Raw genomic sequence first — 17,949 nt, forward strand, 5'->3', positions numbered from 1 at the left:
AGTGCAAGTGAGATCGAGAATGCCGTGAAAAATGTGAAAAGGTTGGGTTTTTGGTTATGGTAGGTTTGTCTTCTTATATTTACAGAATAATTTACTAAATTCAGTGAATCTCCTTTAAATAAATCCACTATTTATTTATTTAGACCATGATCTGTGCAAGTGATGAAATGTAATAACTGTTATGTAACAATTTGAACAATTGAAGGGTAATTTCGACATTGAATGCAATGGCACATCGGCTTGCAATTGCTGCTAAGCGGCTGGAAAGGATTTTATTTAGTAGTTTGAAAAGTGGATCAATTGATAAACATTTGGTGAGTAATTATACAACAATTAAGTTTCTATAATATTTATAAAATATAAATGTTTTATTGTTTTCGCACCTTCAAGTTTTAAGATCTTGGATCTAACCTTTAAAAGAAAACTATAAGCTACCATACTTGATCTGTTTTACTAGATTTAAATAATGAATTCTAGATCAAATCATGTTAAATTTAGTTGATTTGGAGATTTTTCAAAATTTACTCTATTAGGTATTTTTATCTATAAGCTGGATTGTGTATCTTCAAGGTTAGGCTATGTAAGTTGTTTCAAGCTTTGATGTTGTAAAATTGTTCTAGTCCCTATGAAATGAAATCATTTTGAAGGATCGGTTTTTCTACTTTAAAGTCTTGAATAGCTTTAGCAAAATTTTATTGTTTCATATATGTCTTCCGTATATCTTAATAGTTGTTCTTGAAGATCAAATAACTTTGCTCATTTAATTATTGTAGCGAATACTATTATGATTTGTGACTGATAATAAGCTTGATAGGCTAAACTTTTTGTTTATTAGCAGGTAACCCGTGCTCCCCAAAGGGCCTATTTTAAAACTTGACAAACTGAAAACTTAAGGTGATGAAATCTTGAAGAATTAAAAATAGGACTAGGTCTATAACAATCCCCGGATAATTAAGAATCTATATGAAAAATTTTAAGTTTATCAGTTTAGTAGTTCAGACGTGATGATGCGTCAAACATAATTTTCCTATCCCGTACGTGTATAGGCCAGCTCTTTCCATTATTACTTATTAATAGTATAGATGGATGATTTACCAGTATCTTTGAATGAGAATAACTTTTGAACGATTTGAGAAATCAATGTGCGGTTTTCACCATTCATTGTCTCTTAAAATTCTGCATCGAAATCATGTAGGCTATCATATGACTACCTTCCAAAAAAATATAGTATAGATTTAGGCCCATGAATATTTTTCTATTGTTTATTCGAGTTATATGATTGTTTTTTTTGTTTTTTAGTTAAAACGAAACATAAGATTCCTAGAATGCAGCCAGGCACAAACACTAGAGGCCGTGTTGCAGCATTGGAGCAACCTGACCCCTGCCGTATGGAGCAGTAAAGGACCTCAAAAAGGATTCGGCAAGTTTTTCGATCAGGACAAGAAGGATGGCGCCAGTAAGGAGACGAAATCGGGGTCGGATGATGCCCCAAAATCGAAAGAGGCCCCGAAAAGTGGAGCCGCCCCCCAGAGACCCGACCCCAGTCGACCTGACCAGTGGTTTCAGGGAATGTTTGGAGCTGGTGGGGGTAAAAGGTTGGTTGAGTATTTTTGAAATTCTATAATCTATAGTCATCATGCATGTCCACGCGTGTACTTACACATTCGAGCATCCAATGTGAACTTACCCTATTGCCTAGTCCACACGTTGGTCCAGCCTGGTAAGCTTGTACCTTGTTTAATACGATTTATATGAATTTTCAAAGTTGTAAAGTCTTTTTTGAATCACCCGGTATATGCTTATATCTTATACCCTCTTCTTCATCAATTACCCACACTTGTAGGATCGATGGCATAATGTCATGAATAAAATAAAATAACAAAAAAAAAAACTAATTGATCAAGATGGCAGTGATCATGTTCAGAACGAAAAATATTTATCTTACAAGGCCGTGCTCTTTAACATAATGGCATTTAAGCCTGATAACATTTGAAACAGGTCATCATTCACATATTCCTGGACATCGTGATAAGCCCTGGTTCTCAGGAAACCGGTCGCAACTCTCTAGAACACGCTGAGGTAACCTGTTCAAGTAGCGTAGTGCTGAACTCCTATAAGCTTACCCGCAATCTCTGGAGGCGCACCCTGGGGACGTCAAACAGCTCTCGATGCCTGGTGTTGTGGTGATGCACAACAGTCTGAGTCAACAAATTTTGTTTGAGTCAACAAAAAACTCCTCAAGTTGGGGTTTTATGACAGCTTCAACCACCTTTCCAAAGTTTGGAGCCATAAGATATTGCCGTGAAGCTATTTAGGCTCTGGTGGTCACCCTCCTTTTACATAGGAACGGTTCCTGAAGTATTCAGGAAGGCAGGAAAGCTGGCAGATCTCAGGCAGTCATTAACTGCTTGTAGCAAGGGGGTCGGCAATGCTATTGCTCACTGTTAAATCGCAGTCAACTAGAGATTGGTAACGGTGTAACAACCGCAACTAGTATCTCAAATGGTTTCAATAATCTAGTGGTTTTGACAATATCAAATCGTTTCATTCAATATATTTATTTACATCACCTTCACAACAACATAGGCCCGGTTGCACAAAAGCCGGTTAAGTTTTAATCGTCATTAATTTCACGAGAACCAATCAGAGAAGGCCGTTTTGATAAGACGGCTTCTCTGATTGGTTCTCGTGGAATTAATCACGATTGAAACTTAACCGGCTTTTGTGCAACCGGCACATAGACAATTTGTTGTATACCGGATATATTTTGTTTCTGTAACTAATTTGTTGTGTACCGTACATATTATGTTTCTGTAACTCACATAAGAAATTATTCAGATCTTCATTTATAATAATGTGTTTTATTTATTTGTTGCAGAACTGGCCCCGGTGACAAACCGTTCACAGAAGGGGAGGAGAACAAGTGGGCTATGTACGCCATGCTGGGGGCCATTGTTGTTTTCGGAGTCACCATCTCCTATTATGCCAACTTCGAGGAAATCGCCTGGAAAGAGTTTGTGAACGAGTAAGTACTAAACCTTTTACTCTCAATGTTTCATACATTTAAATTAATTAATAACATATGAGAGACTAACAGCGTCACATAGCTTAACCTTCCGGTAGTCGCACCCTATTCAATCACACGAGCAGTCGCGTGTTGTAATTTTTACCACATCCAATTTTCCAAGTGTTATGTACTCTGTTTACTTTTAAAACATATTAAAGTATTGTATAATTGCTATTCTCATCTCATTGGATTATTTTACGCCTATAAACATTTGGATGATTACCATTTCGTAGCCCAAAAACGTACACCAAGCAAAGCCATCCATTCTGTGTTATGAATGCCAAAAATAGTGCTCAAAAAGAAACTTCACTCGAGAAGGAAAGGCAGATCGATAATAAGATGGGAATATGAGTTCAGGGATGATTTAATAAGGATGGAGAATATTGATTGAAGATGAATAGATAAGATAGATAATTGTCTCAATTTTGTACAATTTAAAATATTACAAGTGTTGTAGGCGAAGTTGATGCAATAAGAGCCCTCTCTTCCACTTAACCCAAAAAGGGCAAAGGAGACAGAGAGGCTTGGAGGAGTTTTGTGGGGGAGGCCAAAGCCCACACTGAGATGTAGAGCTAAAAAAATGAATACATAATGAAAATGAATGACAAATGCATAGTATACATGAATATGAATTACTCCATAGCTATAAGAACATGTATAATAATTATGCAGAATTACTCATAAATAGCTTGACAGTACCTGCAATTATTATAATGTAAATAATATAATATTCTGCTTTGTTTTCAGTTATTTAGCGAAAGGAGCAGTAGAAAAACTCGAAGTAGTCAATAAGAAATGGGTGAAAGTGCGATTAACAAATTCTGAACTTAGTGGGGTGAGTATTTGTTATTTTTCATTTTATTCATTCAACCAAAATTGTTAATTATTTTGTTCATTCATCCAAAATTGTTAATAATTGAATATTAAGGGTGATTTCACCAAGACGGACAAGAACAGACAAGTCTCGAACCGATTGGCAAGGCTTTAGCATTTGATTGGGTTAGACCATAGAGAAACAATAGCATAAGTAGATATCCCATGGTATAGGGCGTTTATGTTGCAACTTTTACTGTTATCTCAAGCCTATAGTCCACGCAGTTCTTTCCTGTGAAGCTTTATGACGCTGGTAGTCTCTCATATTGTGCCGTTCTCTTACACTCTTACCCGGTCGAAACAGTATAAATCGACAATAATAGACAGTAATCGGCTTGAGATAACAGTAAAAGTTGCGACATAAACGCCATATACCATGGGATATCTACTTACGCCATTGTTTCTCTACGGTTAGACCATGTCATAACAGACTTATCCCAATATTCTATTGCTGTGCAGTTTTTTGTCCAATTATGTCGTGTCCTGTCTGGTGTGACATCATCCTAAAGGTCTATTCACGCTACGCTACGCTGAAATACGTCATCGGAAGACGTAGTCATCCTATCTCACAACATTTAAAGCCACGTCAGCGTTCACATCCCGTTCTCATCAGCGTAGCGTAGCTTTCAATGTTGGCAGATAGGACGGCTAGGATGTCTTCCGAAGACCTATTCCATCGTAGCGTAGCGTATTGTGAGGAGACCTTTAGCAAGCCATTTATTCAAAATTACTCATAATTAAAATTATATTGGAAGAGCAAGAACAGGCGAACCCTTTAATATTCCTCTTCTAAATATAGATTATGAGTTCGAAATAAGGTTAAGTCACTTTTTACTCAAAGGCCCAGTTGAACAAAATCCGGTTAAATTTTAACCGTGATTAATTTAACGAGAACCAATCAGAGAAGGCCTTTTAGAAAAGACGGCTTCTCTGATTGGCTCTCGTGAATCTGATCACGAGATTATTTATCAATAAATAAAAATAACGAGCGAAGCTCGGTGCCCCGATATTAGGTTTGAAATTTGGAACATAGTCTATTTCACAAATTTGTTTATCCATATCATGGGATATCTTTTCTCTATGTTATCATATTGTTTGATACAGTATCATCTCAAAATTATACATCATCACCATACATGATACAGTATCAACAAAATATGATACAGTATCATCTCAACTTGATACACAGCACCATAAGTTACGTAAGTAACATAACCTTTAGATTGTTTATTCCAAATTAAAGTTTGAAGCAGTTTTGGGCGAATGCCTGTTGTTTTTACCTGAATTGTATTTGCATATGAATAAATAAATAATTTGATACAAAACTTCCAAACTTTGAATGAGTTCTACAAATCATGGGATATCTTCTTATGCTCTATTTTCTCTATGATTGTTCAAACAATTCACATTGTATTGAACGATCATGTTTTGTTTTTTTTCGGCAGAAAATTCTGTGGTTCAGTATTGGCAGTGTGGATTCGTTTGAACGAAACCTGGAGAATGTGCAGACCGAAATGAACATCCATCCTTCACAGTTTGTGCCTGTCCGATATAAGAACGAAATCGAATTATCGAGTCTCTCGGGCGCCTTCCAAACGCTTCTAATCATAGGTAAGCTAATAAATCGTTGGCCTACTTTAATATTTTTTCTTCAACGGTGATGGTTTTTATCGATGACGAACTGTGGTGTATTAACACACTGTTCCAATGTTTTTACGTGCAGTCGATCGTGCAATAGTATCTTACGTCCCATGGACGGGAAGAGGCCTTTTGCAGGCGAGAATGATGTTTGTAGTCGAGGTGTTAGCCGTGACTAGAATTTCATTCGAGCACTGCAAAAGACATTCACGTCCAAGTAACGTACACTATTTTTTGTCTTGATAATCTAAAGAAGAATAATTGAGAAATATAAATCATTACCTGCTTGTGCTGAAGCTACTACATGCATTCTATAAACATAACGTAGTTTACAAATTCCGAATCAGTAATTCTGTGGAATTTGACAAAACTTCCACTTAGAGCGCTGAAGGTGGTTCTTTTGTAGCAGTTTTGTGCTCCTATTTCGGAACTAGGAAACATACTCGACTGTAAAGAAAGCATATGGTATCATTACAGCAGTAGAGTATGCTGTAATGAGAATCATATGTTTATTTGTTCCGCAAACAGCTGTTTACTGGCTTGATTTCATGCATGGAAAACAGCTGAAATTGAATGAATAGCCTATGACAAAAAAAATTACTGCACGTCGTTGTAAAAAAACACAAAAACTTTTTTCTTTGTTATTTGCTTATTTTCTGTTTCTAAAATCATTCAAATCGAATACAGCGTCATACGTTTTTACAATATTCTCTCAGTTTTTTGGAATGTGGTTGATATATGAATGAATGCTAGCTTTCACCAATCTCGGTCAAGATATTTGAACACTGTCAAATAGGGGACAGTTTACAACGCATGCTCTGGAATCTGGAACATATGATTACTATAGTGAGGTCCACGTTCTAATGGCAGTGGAGAAAGATAGGAGAACAGCGTTACCGATATCTGCCTTGCCACCTTCTATAGAGGATAGCTGATATCAGTATTCGTGTTTAAAATAATCAATTAAATATTTTTCCTCAATAAAATATTTATTTCAATAATTGAATAATGAATTTTCATAATTTATTGAAATTGAATATTTTGTTTATTAATTACATGACTACATTGTTCAATCAAGTACGATCTGAAAACGTTTCAGAGCTAGAAAAGGATAGCGCTATCTGCTTTGTCGAATCATGAACAAGGATAGGATTTAACAATATTAATCAAATAATACTGACTGCCATTACAACGTGGACCTTGGGCTCAACTCGCACTTACGCGACTCAGGTCGAGAAGAGACTCGACTGTAGTCGAGAGCATGTTGTGTTTTCAAATATATTTTTTTTAATGTCAATACTATAGCTATCTAGTCTGGAGACTAATGAGCTAATTTTTTCTACCCTAACATACTACTTGAAAATGTTAACAGCGAATATCTCATTAGATATTCTCACTGATATTGATTGTTTAATTAATATGTACACTTATGACTGTACTATAGAAGCTAGATTCACTCAATCACTGCTCTGCTCTTTCACTGGACACTAATTGAACAAGCACTACACTAGCACTACCCCCAAAGTTGTATACCATATGTCCATACTGGCTTTAGTATCTGTTTGTACAAAAGTACTTTGTTGTGTTTTGGATTTGTAAGTTGGAGTTTTTTACCGATCAGCCAATACAGCTTCTTATATTGATTCCAAGTTCCTCTCTCTTCTTCTTGACATGGGCCTTCCAGCGAAGCTTTGCGTCCAAGGTCATACCTAGATACTTGGCATCATTGGCATATGGTACAACTTGGTTGTTAATTGTTATTGGTATGGGCAGGTCCTTCTTATTGGTAAAGTTGATGTGAATTGACTTTGCTTCATTTAGTTTCATCCTCCACTTTCTAGTCCAATCTTGAATTTTGTTGATGTATCTCTGTAGTTTTTCTGTTGCAATATGAATATTACTGTCTACTGATAATATGGCTGTATCGTCTGCAAATGTTGCTGTAGTATTCTCATCAAGGCTGGGAATATCGCTGGTATAGAGTAGGTAGAGAAATGGTCCTAGAACACTGTCCTTGAGGAACTCCTGCTTTTATTTCCTTCAAATCAGAATATGAATTTTCATGCCTGACTCTAAAGTATCTGTCAGTCAGATAGGATTTTAATATATCTGTAAATTGCTTTGGTAGCACTTTTTTCAGTTTGAAAAGAAGACCTTCATGCCACACTTTATCAAAAGCTTGCCCTATATCAAGGAAAGCTGCTGAACAAACTTTTTTCTCTTCAAGGCTCTTCTCTATTACATTCACAATCCTATGCACTTGGTCTATTGTTGAGTGTTTCACTCTGAAGCCAAATTGGTGATTTGGAATTATGTGCTGTCTCTCAATTATTGGTGTTAGCCTGCTCAGTAAAATCCTTTCAAACAACATGGCAAGCACAGGTAGCAATGATATTGGCATATATGATGATACTACATGTGGCTCTTTACCTGGCTTGAGTAGCATTATAACTTCTGCTACTTTCCATATTCCTGGCACAAATTTGAGTCTGAAAGAGGCATTCAAAATGTGTGTTAATTTTACTATTGCTTTTCTTGGTAGGTGCTTGAGGACTAAGCCAGTTATCATTTCAAATCCAGGGGTCTTTTTGTTATTCAGATTTCTTATTTCTCTTTTCACCTCTTCTACTGTGACACACATTATTTCTTGATTTGGCTGTAAGATGTTCTCCTCTGCTTCTAAAGTGTCTTCTTCAGTTATGTTGTTTGGTTTAAAAACGTTCACAAGATGATCTGCAAAGGTCTGAGCCTTTTCATCACTACTCCTTGCCCACTGTCTGTTCTGCTTCCTGAGAGGAGGAGATTGATGAATGGGTTTTTTTATTTTTTTAGCTGCCTTCCAGAGTGAGTAGTCTGTACTGCGTTCTGCTGTTAAGTTTATCAAGTAATTATTGATTGATTCGTTCTTGATACATTGTATCTCTCTCCTTAGTTCTTGAATTAGATTGTTTAAAACTCGTTTGTCTTGAGGGGAACGTGCTTGCTGCCATCTCCTTCTTGCTCTTCGTTTTTCCACAATCATTTCTCTGATTTCCGCAGGGTAATTATTTCCAGTGGTTCTTCTTCTGAATTGTGGAGTATTACACCATGCTGCCTGTTGGATATCAGTAACAAACTTCTCTAACTCCCGATCAATCTGTTCTTCGTTTCTTAATGGCGAGTTCAACTCTATTCTTTCATCCAGCATCTTTTGGAAACCATCCCAATCCGTGTGGCTGTTGACTAGCGCAGGACAAGCATTTTCCTTCTGTAGAATTGAATCACTCAGAGTCAAAATGATGGGTGAGTGGTCCGAATTTAGATCAAAACTATCCTCTAAATGCAAATAATTTACCGATATATTCTTTGTCAGAAAAAATCTATAAGATCTGGGATTTTCCTCGTATCGGTGGGCCAGTAGGTTGGTTTACCAGTTGAAAGAGCTTCGCACCTCATCTCTCTCATTGCTTCATAGAGCTGTCTTCCCTGGTGTGGTTGAGCGCAATCCCCAATGCACGTGCTTTGCATTGAAATCTCCACCAAGAATGAATTTGTCTCCTAACATATCAAGCAATGATAAATATTCATCTTTTCTTATGGAATATCTGGGAGGACAGTAAATAGCTGCAACAACAAAATGATAATTGACTGCTTTCACTGCTACACCTGTCAATTGTATTCTATCACTTTCGAGTTTCACTTGTTCATTATGTTGTAGATTGTCTCTGATGATGATGGCACTCTCACCCCTTGCGACATTGCTGGGATGTAAAGTATGATAGATCCTATAGCCTTCGAATTTTATAAACGACTGCTTTGTAAAATGAGTCTCAGATATAAGACATATATCTATTTTTTCTATGTTTAGAATTGCTTCCAACTCCTGTTGCCGTTGTAACAATCCATTTGCGTTCCATTCCATTATTTTTAGTGGATGAATCATTTGAATTGCAGTAGTTTACTTTGTTCTAACTTCTGGAATTCAGACTGCAGTGAGGTGATTATTTGTTCTTGTCTATCCAGTTTTGCCAAGATGAGCTGCAAAATATTATTGTTATCTCCTACATCACTTTTTGGCTCTCCCAATGTTGGTCTATTTTCTTTTGAGACAATCTGGGCGAAAGTTAATTTCTTAACCGCGCTTTCATTGTTTGGATGTGGGTTTGTGTATTTTCTGTGATTTTGGTGGAATGTTCTTCACTGTGTTCTTCCGTAAATCTGGAATATTTTTTGTTTTATTGGAGTTTCTAAACTTTTGCAATTCGATTGCGACAGTGCAGCCTCGATAACTGGCTGGATGTACTTCTCCGCAATGAATACATTTTGGTAAAGCATCACTGGGTTTTGTACAGTCTTTTGTTTGATGTTTACCTGCACACTTTACACACCTTGTTACAGTATTTTTGTGTGTGACCATATGCTTGGCATCGTTTGCATTGCGGTATCAGGTTGGCCTTCTTCAGTGCTTCCACTTCCACTTTGCAACCAAGTATATTTTTAAGTTCAAAAACTTTTTTATATTTTCTTCCGCGCTGAATGAGACTATGAACATATCTAATGGCTCTCTTGTCTTCCACTTTAGCTTATTTACAACTTCTAACGCAATACTGTGTTTTCAAATGGTGACACTCAGACCAGTCGATTCTAGTCTCCTCGACGTCACCATTTGAAACACATTCTCTGGACTAGAGTCGAGTCTCTCTTCTCGACCTGAGTCGCGTAAGTGTGAGTTGAGCCTTACTGTAAGACTTGATATTAAGCGATTAATTTGATTATTTTTATTCATTATTTAATAAATTTTGCAGGTTTTCTGATATTCATGATGCGGCGATCGGCGGAGATGATGGGTGGGGGAAGGGGCAAAAAAGGGGGACTTTTTGGGGTAATGGAGTCGACTGCAAAGCTCATTAACTCTAGTGATATTGGAGTCAGATTCAAGTAAGTTATTCAAATATTAATTCAATTAGAAATTGAATTCCAATAGTAATTTTAATTTATATTCAATTCAAATAGTAGGATAACTCAATTATAATTGATTGTAGAGAATGGATGTGTCCAAAGCAATAGTCATCATCTCATTATTGCTATTTGAAATACGAGGGTGAATCAAATGAAAATATCAAGAGTTCTGTAAAGTTGCGAGAAGTTGTAGGATTGATCCGGTAGTTGGCAGGGATGTTGGATGACTACCCGGTGCATCAGTGACCTTGCTAAACACAACTGGTGGTGACTTCAGTTACAATATGGCCGCCCCAGTATCAATATGCACCGCGCTAGAACAGCTATCAGTCATTCGTTACTTGGTCATTGAAGGTGTCAAACCAATGGAAATTCATTGCAGGGTGATAGTACAATATGGTAATCCATGTTTATCCAGAAACAAACATTACCATCAACCAGAAACAAAAAGAGCAAGTAAGGAAAGGCGCCATAGCTCATCGTCAAAACCCCCAAAAAAATCCGAACCCAGCGATCAGCAGGAAAACTCTGCTATCTTTTCTCTATGATTAAATGCTAGAAATGAAAGATGATACAAAAACAAAGATAAGTTTTGTAGAGAAGGATAGTGAATCGAAAACTTTCCAACTATGGTTATCCATGTCCCTCGGTTACCCAAGGTCTTTAATCCATGGAAATATTCCTGATTTGTTTTGAAGTGTATTTCATTGGTATTTTTTTGCTTCAGGAAGCAAATATTGATAGAGAATGTGGTGTGATAAGAAGGAGGAAGTAGATTCAAATACTCAATCAATAGTATAATGATCAGTATATCTTTGATAATTGATTATCTTCTTTTGTATTGTTTTACAGGGACGTAGCAGGGTGTGAAGAGGCCAAAGTAGAAATCATGGAGTTTGTTAATTTCTTGAAGAATCCTCAGCAGTATATTGAGCTGGGAGCCAAGATTCCCAAGGGCGCCATGCTTACTGGTAAGGACTAGTTTTTGTCTTCTTTTCTAGTCAATAAATTGAATTCAAAATCTATGCTTAGTTTTGTGACTATTCAAGTACCTTATCAAGTTGAATATTTTAATATTTTATTCACTACAGACATATTTTGTCAGTTTGAATGAAATTTAATTTTAAACTGGATTAAATTCATATCAAAGTCTCGTTTGTTATAATGTGATTCATTTTGAGTATAAGCCACCAGCTGGTGATATGATACAGTATCAACACAATATGATACAGTATCATCTCAACTTGATACAGAACACCATAATAATAATGGAGTTGTTTTTTCTTTAGGGCTAATTTTGACTTGATAATGGTATCATATAGCCGAAACATGGCTATAATCACAAATCATCTCAAATTCACCAGTTTGAAATTTCACTGTTTCAACGGCCCTTAATGTGTCAGATTACACAGTATTCTGTGTTATTTTTCAATGAAATTTGCATCATCATCATTGATGTTCTGCGTATGTAAGTTCAAATTCTAGTAAATGTGAATATCTTCATTTTTATCATAATGGAATATCATACTTCATTTCTTGTATTTGTATATGTGTGATCAGTATTACTTGTATATATTTGTTTATGTGTCGTAAGTTGTTGGTGATGTAAAGGCCCGTCCAGATGCTCAAGTTTAGCTTCAGTCTTTTGCTCAAGCAGAAGTCGAAGCATGTAAGTCGTCAAACTTAGAATGTATCGGCCGGAAATATTTTTCCATCAAACCGTCCGTCTTTTGCCTATCCACCAAAACCTAAATCGCGTAAAAATGGAGATAGAAAAATTGTGATTTCTGATTCGGATTCAGCGCCCTCAAATTAATAAAATGCCTCGCGAGTACTTGAAAATAAGCAAGTTTTTTTATCGATTGTATATAACGCCATTTCACCCTTTTTTTCTTTCTTGATTCTCATGGTACTCTCAGAATTTGATGTTGATATTATGATTCACTATCATGATATATTAAGATGTACTATATCATTGTTGTTAAGAATACTATTTACAAAATTTCAATCCATTTGCAATCACTGTGTCTCGAGATATGACATGTAAACAAAGCCATTTAGCGATTAACAGTAACATTTTTCTCATTATGTTGTTAAATGTAGCATTATCCAGTTGAATAGTTAGTTATTCGAAATACATTCGAAGTTAGTTCCTCCAATCTTCAGATTCATCACGCAATTCTCGAAGCAATGCAACGTGAGAAAATTTGTGTCTTTTTAACAACCAGTCCCTACTCCAACGTGAACGATGAACTCTACCTTTCTTCCTATTTTTTACACACTAAACAAAAGTGGCCAAGAGTACTAGCTCTTCCATAGTTGATGACGAACTGAGCTTGTGAGCACAAAAATAGGAAAACGGACGACATAAGACGGATGCGTGTGGACGCAATTTTACATCCGTCTTTTGCTTGAACCAAACGATCCGACTTTTGCTTGAGCAAAACACTGATGGTAAACTTGAGCGTCTGAACCGGGCTTTAGTATCCTCACACAAAAATCAAATTTTGAAATTGAAATTTTTTTTTTTGAAATTGAAATTGAAATTTTATTGCCAAAACAAAATTACAATATTACAATATATTAAGTTACAAAGTGTTAAACAAATAGGCAAAACTTAAACTTAATTATTAGATCAAAACTTAATTTATCTTTATTTTGGCGACTGCTGGCATAAGTAAGAACTTGAGAGCCAGCAGTGAGTTTACATTATTAGATTTAACAAGTATAGCGCTTAACTAAAATTTGTAGAATACTTATTCTATTTGACTTTTTAAATAATTATATATATATGGTTGAACATCATCAAAAACTTACGAATAACTAAAGAATACTTAAGAGTAACTAAATCTATTGTAGCGTTAATTTAAAAAAGAAAAACCTGTTTATTCCTGTTTAAATTGAATAATAATTTCCGTGTCATGGCTTCTTTTATCTTAATTTGAGTTGATAATATGGATAGTAATGAGAAAAAGCTGGGAATTAAAACGGCATAATAGCAGCTAAGCATTTTCTTGTAACTGAACCATATTTAGATGTGAACATGTAAAGTGCGGGTCAAGTGTAAGAGAGCGCTCCAACTTCGCCCCAACTTTACCCTCCCATGATTAAAATAAAGGCAGAAATTCAATCCATATTCATTTGAATCACATCTAAGAATTTCTTGTCTCAAACTGATTCAAGTTATTGATGATCGATCAATTAATGATTGATGAATGATAGAATTCAAGTGATCAATGATTGATTTCAAGTAGTCAATGATTTCAGGATAGCCTGGAACTGATTCAAGTGATTAATGATTGATTTCAAGTAATCAATGATTGATTTCAAGTGATCAATGATTGATTTCAAGTAATCAATGATTGATTTCAAGTGATCAATGATTGATTTCAAATGATCAATGATTTCAGGACAGCCTGGAACTGATTCAAGTGAATAATGATCGATATTGTAATGAATGATGAATTATTAATTCCAATGATTGACTAATTAATGATTGATGAATAATTGATTTCAAGTAATCAATGTTTACAGGACCGCCTGGAACAGGAAAGACCCTACTAGCCAAAGCGACAGCGGGAGAAGCCAACGTTCCCTTTATCTCTGTATCAGGATCTGAGTTTCTCGAAATGTTCGTTGGTGTTGGTCCATCCAGGGTAAGTTTTAATTCCTTTCATAATTCATCATATTCTTTTCCAGTAATTGAAAAAACAAAGTTCTATTTTTGTCACGTCCAAATTTATTAGACTGCAGTTTCGAAACCAACACCTCTTCAGCTGTATGTGTTGGTTTCAACACGAAACTGCAAACCTGTGTACAAAGCTGATAAATGTAGATGTGACAAAAATAAAACTGTGTTTTTTCAATTATGGAAAATTCCACAATATCAATTATTATTCAACATATTTTCCAATACTTGAAGTTCTTTATTCTTTATTGTTTCATACAATAAGTACATCATTAAAATGATAGGGAAAGAAAAAAATAAGGTAACCTTGTGCTATTTCTCTCCCAAATTTAGATAAGGTTACACATAATCCAAAATAGGTCAAGTCTTGTAGTTGTTCACTTCACAAAATTTTCAGTCCTTAATTATTTTCACAAAATAGATTTTTAAATTTAGATGCTCCAAAACCAAACATAGAAGAAATATTTCACTTAATTAAAACTAAAAGATGAAATATTCCAATAGAAATGAAATAGTTCAGTTTACAATCTCTAGGTAGAATTGTAGAGGCTATTCCACATCGCCGTAGCGTAGCTTGAAATCCGTAATTTTGGAAGACGTAGTAGACATAATTATGTCAATTACATTTGTCGATTTCAAACCGGCGTAGTGTAGATTTAACATTAGGAGATATTAGGACGTGTTTCAACTACGCTACGGCGGTGTGAAATTGACGACGAGCGCGAGAGTATGGATGGGTGGTTTGACAGAGCTTGCCTTCATTTGCCTTCGCTCCGATTTCATTCATTCTTCATTATTCATTTATACAATAAGTAAATTATCAAAATAAAAATTGAGGCGAGTGTCCAGCCGAGCATCCACAAATGATCACATTGCAGTGTGACCAACGTGGCCAAGCTTATCAGCGACTTGGCGAGAGTGTGGACCAGGCATTAGGCTGAGCCTGTTGTCTTCAATTCTCATTCATTCATATGATTTGTGTATTGTTCATTCATATTAATTGTGTATTGTAATAGAGAAAAGATAGCATAAGAAGATATCTCATGGTATAGGTCGTTTATGCTCCGAATTTCAAGCCGATTTTCTGTTAACTCAATCCGATTACTGTCGACTAGTGTAATGTTTTACTGTCGACTGTTATTACTGTTTTGGCCGGGTGAGAGAGTAAGAAAGTCGCAGTAAGAGAGACTACCAGCGTTACATAGCTTCATGAGAAAGAACTACGAGGACTATAGGCTTGAGTTAACATTGAAAAGTGGAACATAAACGCCGTATATCATGGGATATCTACTTGTGCTATCTATTCTCTATTGTATTGTTCAATATAGGAAATAAATAAATTAATAAATATATATCTGTAAAACATAACAGAAGACACTGTAAAGTTTGTAATATAAATTAAAACAGGAGACACAAGACATAAATAGATTGAAAACACTTAGAAACTTACATTAGAAACGGTCACCACTGACCCACTCACTGCTCGGTTGAGGAAGGAAACTCAGTTTTCGAAAATTTCCGTTTCTAATGTAAGTTTCTAAGTGTTTTCAATCTATTTATGTCTTGTGTCTCCTCTTTTAATTTATATATCTGTAAAGGTATACACAAATCAGTTACATTGAAAATTTAAAATATAATTCTCATGGGTTCAAATGGGATTATTCATACTCGCTCGGCCGGGCTGAATGTGAATAGTCCAATTAGATCTCGTGGGAATTATATTTTCACTGTTCACTGCCATTGTTTTGTGCGGATCCATCTCCATTAACATTCTTTACATCTTCTAAAAAATAATCATTCAATTTGATTGTACTGTAAAACAATTATAACAACGTTTTTTCTCCTTCAAACTTTGATTCCTGTTTTGCTACCCGTTGTGCTATACAGGTGCGAGACATGTTCGCGATGGCTCGTAAGCATGCGCCGTGCATTCTGTTCATTGACGAGATCGACGCTGTGGGTAGGAAGAGGGGCGGACGCAACATTGGAGGGCATTCCGAACAGGAGAACACTCTTAATCAGCTGTTAGTTGAGATGGACGGTGAGTTGATAATTTCAATGTATTTAAATTGATTTGTGTACATTCAGTTTTCTTCTACATACTATCTAAAATCGTGTTTTACTCTCGATAGTGAGGTGCACGTTATAATGGCAGTGGAGAAAGATAGGAGAACAACGTTGCCGATCCTCCATCTTGTCAATGCCTTCTATAGACGGTAGCTGATACAGGTCTATTAATGTGATATTAACTGTTCATTCTAGTTTGAAATAATAAATTATATTTTATTAAGCAAGAAATTATATTTTTGAATAATTTTAAAATTAATTTTCATAATTAACATGAAAAATTTTGTTAATTAATGAATTATTCTACATTGTTAAAAGACGATCTGGCAACAGAGCAAAGCGAGAAAGAGATAGTGCTATCCGCTTTGTTGAATGATAGACAAGGATAGCAATACCATTGCTAATCAAACACCGCCATTATAACGTGGACCTCACTATAGAAAGAATATCAGAGCTCTATTTTCCCCCTAGATAGCAGTCATTTTCTACTTTTTTGTATGCTTAATAACCAATGAAGTATTCTATTCTATTCTTTTCATTCAGTACTTTTATCCCTCGGGGAAATTGTGAAGCGTTTTTCTTTGGAAGAAATAGGTCTTCCCTCTGGAAAAAGTCTCAAGAACTACAAATAACTATAGGTAGTCGCGCCCTACTCAATCACACGAGCAGTCGCGTGTTGTAATTTTTACAACATCCAATTTTCCAAGTGTTTAGTACTCTGTTTACTGTCAAAACATATTAATAAATTGTATAATTACTATTCCCATCTTATTGGATTATTTTACGCCTATAAACATTTGGATGATTACCATTTCATAGCCCAATAAGGTACATCAAGTAAAGCCATCAATTCTGTGTTATTGGTTCGTGTACAATCCCCGTATACAGTCTCTTCCTATCATACTTATGCACTGTGGCGACTAAATGGCACCTAAAGACTGAACCATTGCTCGGTTGATACTGCAACTCAGTGGAGTGATGGGGAGAAAGTTTTGGAATGCATAGGTGACTCATTCACTGACACCACCCCATTCAATAGTTTTGTGCAGCAAAAAACTGACACTGTTGTAATTTTTACAACAGCGCGACTGCCGGGAGGTTAACCTGAGTATGGTTTATTATGATCTATAGATGCATCTGTTACTAGTATCATGCCTTCCTTGTAGTGGTTATTTAAGTAGCTCAGACCTTATTGGTTCACAGAGATATAACATTATTAGAAGCAAGCTTACACATGTCGTCTGACTAGCTGATCTTTAGATTTCCGATGTGAAGACGGGCAGAGGTTGTAGGAAGTTAACTGCGCATGCCTGACTGCTATATATAAAACTAGCAGGTAACCCGTGCTCCGCATGAGTCTAATTGAAAACTTGACAAAGTGAAAACTTGACCTACTGAAATCATCTACTGTTTAGTATCTACTTATCAACAAAGGTAGACATAATTCCTAGCTCTATGAAAGTCTGAATGAAAAGACTATAGTGAGGTCCACGTTATAATGACAGTATTTGATCAACTTTCGTTTTGCTATACTTGTCTATCATTCGACAAAGCCGGTGGTACTATCCTTTTCTAGGTTCACAACGATGCCAATTATGTTTTTGACAGTGTAGAAATATAATTAATTGATGCAGAGAATCGGCATCGCTATTCTCCTATCTTTATCACTGCCATTATA

The 17,949-nt window shown here is 35.8% G+C and overlaps 1 protein-coding gene across 1 annotated transcript in view; it reads left to right on the forward strand.

The window, feature by feature from the left end:
- LOC111058653 (AFG3-like protein 2) overlaps positions 1-17,949 on the forward strand; it is a 27,213-nt gene continuing 9,264 nt past the window's right edge. The window contains exons 1-9 of the mRNA XM_022346205.2: positions 1-314; positions 1,300-1,595; positions 2,879-3,025; positions 3,815-3,902; positions 5,386-5,551; positions 10,363-10,495; positions 11,369-11,487; positions 14,051-14,172; positions 16,092-16,245. Of these exons, the coding sequence (XP_022201897.2) occupies positions 228-314; positions 1,300-1,595; positions 2,879-3,025; positions 3,815-3,902; positions 5,386-5,551; positions 10,363-10,495; positions 11,369-11,487; positions 14,051-14,172; positions 16,092-16,245 (1,312 nt within the window). The 5' untranslated portion in view covers positions 1-227. The remainder of the gene's footprint in view (positions 315-1,299; positions 1,596-2,878; positions 3,026-3,814; positions 3,903-5,385; positions 5,552-10,362; positions 10,496-11,368; positions 11,488-14,050; positions 14,173-16,091; positions 16,246-17,949) is intronic.

The sequence above is a fragment of the Nilaparvata lugens genome, chromosome 6 (genome assembly GCF_014356525.2).
Source record: "Nilaparvata lugens isolate BPH chromosome 6, ASM1435652v1, whole genome shotgun sequence".
NCBI lineage: Eukaryota > Metazoa > Arthropoda > Insecta > Hemiptera > Delphacidae > Nilaparvata > Nilaparvata lugens.